Here is a 7,909-nt window from a genome sequence, read left to right as displayed (position 1 = left end):
TGTATTTTGCGACGGAAACAAGCGCATGACTCCAGGGGAGGGGGAAAGAGGCCGGGTGGACATGTCGTTTGGGCCTAATCAATTAGTACTACTAGTAGTTTCTGTCACAAAAGCTGGATCAATTAAATAAAAAGGCAACCCCAAAAGCAGCTGGTAAGAGAGAGAGAGAAAAAAATCCTCCCACCCAACAACCATCCACCCCTCTCCTTCTCTCTCCATCACGCCGTCACCCCCATCCATCTCTAGCAGCAGTGTATATCTGTACGCGCAGTCGCGCACCACCTCGCTACACACTAGTTATAGCCGCGCCCTCTCTCGCGCACACGCATCACGTACACACAAACACTCCCCAATCCCTTTCGCCTCACTACGCCCCCGCTACACATATAGCCCGTAGACGTCCGCCCGCTTCCTTCCATCCCTGCCCATCTTGATCCCTCCCTCCCTCCCTCGCCCTTGGCCGGTAAGTGAGCAGGCGCCAAGAACCAGTCGCAGCAGCAGCGCGCGGCGGCCACCGCCACCATGTCGTCGGGAGAGTTCCACTTCCACGACGAGCTGGCGTCGCTGTTCGCGCAGCGGCCGGCGGCGCCGGGCCTGGGGGAGATGATGGCGCAGCAGCAGCAGGCGCCGGCATCGTGGTTCGCGGACTACCTGCACGCGGGCGCGGGCGCGCCGGGCATGGGGATGGACTACGACCTGCTGTGCCGCGCGCTGGACCTGCCGGTGCCCGGGGACGACGTCGTCAAGAGGGAGCTGCTGGTGGTGGACACGGGCGGCGGCGGGGGAGGCTTCGGCGCGCCCACGCCCACGCCCAGCGGGGGCGGCACGGCGCCGGTCACGCCCAACACCACGTCGTCGATGTCGTCCTCCTCGAGCGAGGCCGCGGGCGGCGGCGGCGGCGGCGGAGGAGGAGGAGGAGGCGGCGGCTTCGGCGCCGGGGAGGAGGACTCGCTCAAGAAGGAGGAAGGGGAAGAAGAAGGGGAGGAGAGCAAGGAACTCGGCGGCAAGGGGGAGGACGACGCTGACAAGAGCAAGAAAGGGTGAGTAGCACGGCCCGGGAGGGAATAATAATTCTCGCTCATCATCAATTTCTTGCAAATCTTGGGAACCTTCTTCTTTCTAGCCTTTTTGCGACTTCTCGATAGATCTTTCGGCTCATCGGAACCTATCTGTCTGTCGAGTGCTGTTGGGCGATCCTGCATCAAGATCACTAGATCAGGCGTGTCAGTTTCTGTGGCTTAGATTCTGCTCCCTTCCTTTGCCTACCGGTCATTCGGTCATTCATTCCTCTTCTTCTATTCTTTGTTCCTTCCTTTTGTTCTTGGTTGCTTTTTTTTTTAAGGTAGCGGCAAGCCAAAGGTGTGAACTTGGGCTAGGGTTTCACACTCGCACAGTCGCATGCCACAAGAAAACAAATACGAAAAAAGAGAGTCGGTCAGTGTATAATATAGCTTAATCCGCTAGTAGTTGCATACTACGCGCCTCTTCGATCTTTTTCCCTTTTGCTTTTCTGGATTTCATGCTACACGCCTAGCTAGCTGCCTGAACATGCATCTTCTTCCACTTGGGCAAAAGATTTGCACCCCGGAATTTTTTGTTCATTTCTGGCTCCTCCTTTTACCCTTTTGGTTCATCCCTTTTACCAAGATCATACCCCAAAAACACCCAAGATCTCTTGAGAATGGTCCGGTCTAAAAGCTGCTGCAGCCCCCCTCTTGCAGGCCAAGAGATATTCCTCCCCCTCGCTATAGGGATTTGCACAGCTCCCTTTCTGGTGCAATCTACTAGCACGGCACAATCTCGATACAAATCGGCCGGCCGCGCGCAGAGGAGGAAAAGGTGTGGACGAGCAGAAAAAGGGGGTGTGCACACAGTGCGAACCTGTTAAAACCATGTGCACTACTCTAGCGTCGCTGATTCGCACGCGTCCCAGCCGAGCTAGCTAGCCCAACAACCGCGTTTGAACGGCTCGCAATCGTAGTATGAACGAAATCCCCCCGCGCCGATCGATCGCTTTCCGCTGACCCGGCCAGCCGGCGAGGGGATCGGACGCGAGATCGATCGAGGAGCTGACGCGGCTGGTCGTCGCTTGCTTGCAGGGCGGCGGCGGCGGGGAAGGCCAAGGGCAAGGGCGAGAAGCGGCAGCGGCAGCCGCGGTTCGCGTTCATGACCAAGAGCGAGGTCGACCACCTCGAGGACGGCTACCGGTGGCGCAAGTACGGCCAGAAGGCCGTCAAGAACAGCCCATACCCCAGGTATGTGCACTGGCCGCATTATTATTCGTGCACGTATATATTCATGGACACTAGCTTGTTGTAGTTTCATCTACCGCCTGCACCTGCTGCTTGTACATGAACGATAGATGTGGGTAGACATGGTCGTCGTCTAATGGAGGTGTGCGTGTGTGCGTGCAACGGGCGGGTGCAGGAGCTACTACCGGTGCACGACGCAGAAGTGCCTGGTGAAGAAGCGGGTGGAGCGGTCGTACCAGGACCCGGCGGTGGTGATCACCACGTACGAGGGCAAGCACACGCACCCCATCCCGGCCACGCTCCGCGGCAGCACCCACCTCCTCGCCGCGCAGCTGCACCACCACTACCACGCCGGCGGCGGCGGCGGCGGACACCACCTCGGCGGCGCCTTCCCGCCGCTGCCGCAGATGGGCGCGCCGTTCGGGCGGTCGTCGTCCGGTGTCGGCGGCGGCAGCGTCATCGACGTGCTCGGCCTTCTGCCGCCCCGCGGCGCCCACAGCAACCACACCGTGCCGCCGGCGATAGGCCTCGCGTCGTCCCACGGCATGAGCGGTCCGACGAGCACCGTCGCGGGCGCGGCCACCACCACCGCCTCGTCGTCTCCCCCGTCGCTCCAGATGCAGCACTTCATGGCGCAGGACTTCGGGCTCCTGCAGGACATGCTGCCGCCGCCGCCCTTCGTCCACAGCAACGGCGGCAACATCCAGCCCTGAATCTGAAATTCTGAATTGATGGTCACCACGCCACAGGCAAGCTAATGGACGGAGAGAAGGAAGCTAGATAAGAGATAGTACTTAATTTGGTTCTTGTTAATGCTTAACCTCTTTATTAATCCCTTTTTTTGACCGATTTACTCTTCTAGAATGATGAATCGGTTGTTCTTTATTTGTTTTTTTCCCGCCTCCTGTGCTGCGAGACACATGCTGCTACAGAGTTTGCTGGCGCCGGGTCTCGTACCACCATTTCTATGATGATCTAGCTAGTCCTTGCTGGTGTAGTACTAGCGGTTCTTGTACATGTATGTACCTAATCAACCCCAGCTCACGCATGCATTGCACTCTAGCTATCTGCTGCAGTGCCGGCCATGGGCTATGATAATTTTATGCTAGCTCCTCCACGCGTTCCTCCTGTCCGTCTCCATTAATACAACACTACTACATCTGGGCACATGTTTGGTAGCCCCATTGCTGCTCTATCAGAGGCCAAGCACGGACTAATAATCATCAATTTTTTTTCTGTCTCTCTGCCAAATTGCTGGATGATGATCGTGCATCCATCCATCGATGTGGATGTCCTTAATCGCTTCTTGATGGCAGGAAGATGTACTGAATGAATCGATGATATCGTGCCTCTTTGCTAGCTGATGGCTATTTCATCATGCGTGATATGGGGCTGTTCGTGTGGTTGGTAGTAGAGAGAGAGAGAGAGAGAGAGAGAGAGAGAGAGAGAGAGAGAGAGTTATGGAAAAAGCAGCGATCGTCATTTTGCTCCTTGTTTTGCTTCGTGCAAGTACTAGCTAGCAGCGGTCAGGTCCTTCCAAGCAGGAGCCGGTACCAGTAGTACTACCTGCCTACCCAGAACTAGAATCGCCGTGCGCGAGCGTGTATGATTGATCGAGGACTTGGACGTGCCTGCGCGTACGCATTCAGGCTCTCGCCGCGCCAGGTCGAGATCGATCGATCGATCCATCCATCGTTGAGTCGCACGGTCTATGTGCATGCATGTTCTCGCTAGAACTGTCGCTGGATTAGCGAGAGGTAGCGCGTGGCTAGAGAAAATTAACTACTAATTTAGAACGTGGTAGGACGACTGCTTATTCTTCTGCACCATATATCATACTGATCTAGCTCCTTACTGTTCATCACTAGTGATGTGTGCCACTCGTTGTAACAAGTTGTGTGTTAGTTTGTGATTTGCAGCGGTCAAAGAATTCTGCTCTTTTGTTTGTCGGTCAGCCGAATTATAATTTTCAACCTGTTCAATTTTTTTTTGTCTTGTGCAAGGAGGAGATGTCGTTTGTACGGGGTCAAACATGCAGCATGAAATATGGCATTGATTTTTTTGGTGTACATGGAGTAGGTCAGATAGGTATGATAACACACATACACATACGGCTTATTTTGCCTCGAAATGCTTATCCAATTTTTTTTTTGCATTGACTTGATGCCTGTCACGAAGCATGACGCAGCATAAATAGTATAGTAGCTTTTAAGATATTTTATTGTGTCCAACTGCAAATAAATAGAACTTTTAACATAAATAAAAATAGGTACGCTTACAGAAAATGATGTTGAAGCTTTAGTTTCGAGAACAAACTGCGATAGAGACTGCTAGAGACTCATCGTCGATCTGTGTCTAAATTTCGAACAGCGACTGAATATGCAGGACCTTAGCAGTATAATGTTAAAAAAAGTTATATTCCAGCTCCATTGCTTAATTTGCTCTCTCTCAATCTAATACAAAATAATTATCTAGTAGTTCTGGATAAATGCCCTTGCTTGGTCAAACTATAGCGTAGTCTATTGTCTATTGGGAGAGAGAACATTAATTAACACGCATGTGACAGAAATCACCTTTGTTTAATTAAAAGCTCTCCGCTCCTGATCAAGAGCAAATCTACTTTGGTGACCATTCATCCCATTAATTGGTGCGAGGCAAAAGCTGTCTAGTAGATGCTCGATCTCTTCCGATCCACAGCCACAGTGCATGCATGCGATTGTACTTTCAGAGACACCGTACCGGATACTCGTCAAGCAGGGCAATTATGCGTCCCTAGCTGCCTTGTTTTACCAGTAGCTAGCAGAAGCACTAATCAGGGGTCCTGATGGACCAGCAGTTCATCATCGATCAACCTTGACACGTTCTTGTCGAGTGGAGTAGCTTTAGGCCCTCGCTGCTGCATGTAGCTTTATTATTGTGCCTTTTCGCTCTCGTTCCTTTGAATTCGTACGTGCCCGTTTTTACTGGCGGGTGCAACAGGAACTCATCTTCTCGGGGAGGCCCATCTACATGCATGGGATATATAGGTCTTTTTTAGTTGGTGAAAAGTTGTTGATTTTGGTACTGTAGCACATTTCGTTGTTACTTGACAAATAATATCCAATCATGAATTAATTAGGCTTAAAAGATTCATCTCGTGCTAATCAGTTAGACTGTGTAATTAGTTATTTTTTCAGCTGCATTTAATGCTCTATGCATGTATCAAACATGTGATGTGATGAATACAGTAGAAATTTTTTTTAGAACTAAGGGGCCGTTTAGTTCCCAAAAAATTTCACCTCCCCTTTGAAACACATGTATGAAGCACTAAATATAATTAAATAATAAAACTAATTACACAGTTTGGATGTACACGACGAGACGAATCTTTTGAGCCTAATTAGGGCATGATTAGCCATAAGTGCTACAGTAACCCACATGTGCTAATGATGCGGTCAAAGGCCTCAAAAGATTCGTCTTGCGGTTTCCAAGTGAGTTCTGAAATTAGTTTTTTAATTAGTGTTCGAAAAGCCCTCCCGACATCTGGTCAAACATTGATGGGACACCCAAAAATTTTTGTTTTTGGGAACTAAACGCACCCTAAACAGGGCCATAGTACACTGTTCCTCTTTGTCCGAATGATATGAGAGTTTCTGCACATACAGACTACAAACTACAGAGAGATTATATATACTGCCCTCAATTTCAACTAGCTATAGTAATAGATCATAATTAACCTTTTTTGTTTCCAAAAATTAACGAGTTACATATATCGATATAGTTGCTATAGATTGATGGAATGTATAATTTTTTATTGTGCTGTTTAATTACCTTTTGGTTGGAGGGAATTACAAGGTGACGGTGACGGTGACGGGGAAAGCCGTGGGATTGGAGGTGAGAGATGGAGGAGGATGAGCGACATGGTTGGAAGTCCGGGGACGCAATCGCCATGGCCAATGGCCGCTGCTGCTGATGGCTACCGGAACCGGACTACTAGAAGGTCAAAAGCATTAAAAGGCACAGCGCAAGGTGTGCACCAACTTGCACCCTCGCCGCTAGCTGCCCCAGCCCAGCGAGCGGGGTTTCGTACGTCCGCGTCTGTTTCCCTCCGGCAAAAAAAAAAAGGTAAGTAAATACGGCGGAGTAGACCCGTGTTCAAAGTCCACGCGGAATATGTGGACAGATACGTACGTGTACGTCAAGGATACAATAATAATAAAGAAAGTACTCAATGGAAACCACACATCTTGCTTTTTTCGGAAAAGCATATGGGCATATGTATATTTTGACGAGCACTTATTGGTATGGCTTGATATTTTATTTGGGCGATTCTTGCGTTGAATTTGTCAAAAGTTCACCACCGATTTTCTATAACTTGCGCTGCGATGGCTCTAAAATCTGGGCGTTTCTTTTTGGAATATTTAACATGAGTAATTTCGTGTCCTGATAATGCATTCTAGCTAGCTTGCCAATAAATTAATTCAGGCTACAGCTAATAACCTGACACGAGTACACTGTACACGCATGCTCATCAGTACCACCACGGATGCAGTTCAGTACTGCTACTCCTGAATGAAGGGGCGCACACTAACGGCACCTATTCCGGATTAGTATCCCGTGGAAAACTTTACAAGATATTTTTTTAAGGGACGGAAAGATACGTTTGAGCTCGTCCTTTAACACCAGCGGGGGCAGCCGTCGCGTCGACCATTAATTAGCAGGCAGCTCCAACAAAACAGCTGCTCGCCCCCCATGACTTTGAACGCAAGCCACGCAGGTCAAGCCCACCGCTATAACTCCTTGAAGGGCACCAGCAATCCGCCTCTTCCCCCCTGGCTGCTGCTAACCATCACCATTCATCAGACAGCAGATGCCATGGAAGGAAGCTTGACCGGCCAGGTTGGTCAGGTTCAGGTAGGCAGCGGCCTCACAGCTGCGAGTAGTCGAGAGAGCCAGGAGGAGGGAGTCGTCGCGGGGAAGAGGCTGAGCAGGCGGCCATGGGTGGTGCAGATGAGTTGGCCAAGACGTACGCCGCGCCTGTCACGTCACGCCCATACGTACACGCACGCCGCTGTCTGTCGCTGCGAGCACAGCAGCCTCGCACGCGGGGGTACACGACCGACCCGACCCGACCTGACCCGCGCTAGCTAGGCTTGGCCGCGCCTGCACGTATCCGTCGTGGCCACGGGTTCCATAAATAGATATCGGCGTGACGTGACCGCGGGCAATTAATCTGAATTAACAAATCGATCAATCGAAAATCCGGTGGTGTTCGGAGGAAGCTGGATTGCTAAGCCATCTCCGACAGCGACGTCGCCGGCCGGCCTGCCGGTTCAACGCATCGGTCATCTCAGGACCTGCCTGCCTGCGGCGCGGGCTGCAGGAGGGAACGCAGACGCCCACTCAGGGCTCGGAGGTTTTAGCCTTGCGAAAGACTCAAAGTGGCCGCGCCGCGCGCGCCGGGCAGCGAGGCAGGGGAGGAGGGTACCCGTCGGGGGGATTAATTGCGCGCGGCCGTGCGATGGCTCCGTCACAACAGTCGCCGGATTCAAAGCCAGGCGACCCCGTCCGATCAAAATCTTCGGCGACCACCGGATGTGGAGCAGCCGCCCGCCGGCGGCGTCGTACCACGACGGTCTGGTGTCGGGCCGCGCGATCGCGGCAAGAACCAGGCCACG

General features: G+C 51.9%; 1 protein-coding gene across 1 annotated transcript; it reads left to right on the top strand.

Annotated features, from left to right (window-relative positions):
- Positions 1–322: 322 nt before the first annotated feature.
- On the top strand, positions 323–3,384 carry LOC120710094 (probable WRKY transcription factor 48). Its single transcript, XM_039995754.1, has 3 exons — positions 323–1,040; positions 2,100–2,255; positions 2,428–3,384. Exons 1-3 carry the CDS (start codon positions 523–525, stop codon positions 2,963–2,965), a joined length of 1,212 nt encoding a protein of 403 aa, XP_039851688.1. The 5' UTR covers positions 323–522; the 3' UTR covers positions 2,966–3,384.
- Positions 3,385–7,909: the final 4,525 nt, after the last annotated feature.

Source organism: Panicum virgatum, chromosome 5K, assembly GCF_016808335.1.
Source record: "Panicum virgatum strain AP13 chromosome 5K, P.virgatum_v5, whole genome shotgun sequence".
Lineage (NCBI taxonomy): Eukaryota > Viridiplantae > Streptophyta > Magnoliopsida > Poales > Poaceae > Panicum > Panicum virgatum.
The sequence above is the reverse complement of the archived record's forward strand: the minus strand, read 5'-3'. Positions and strand labels throughout refer to the sequence as shown.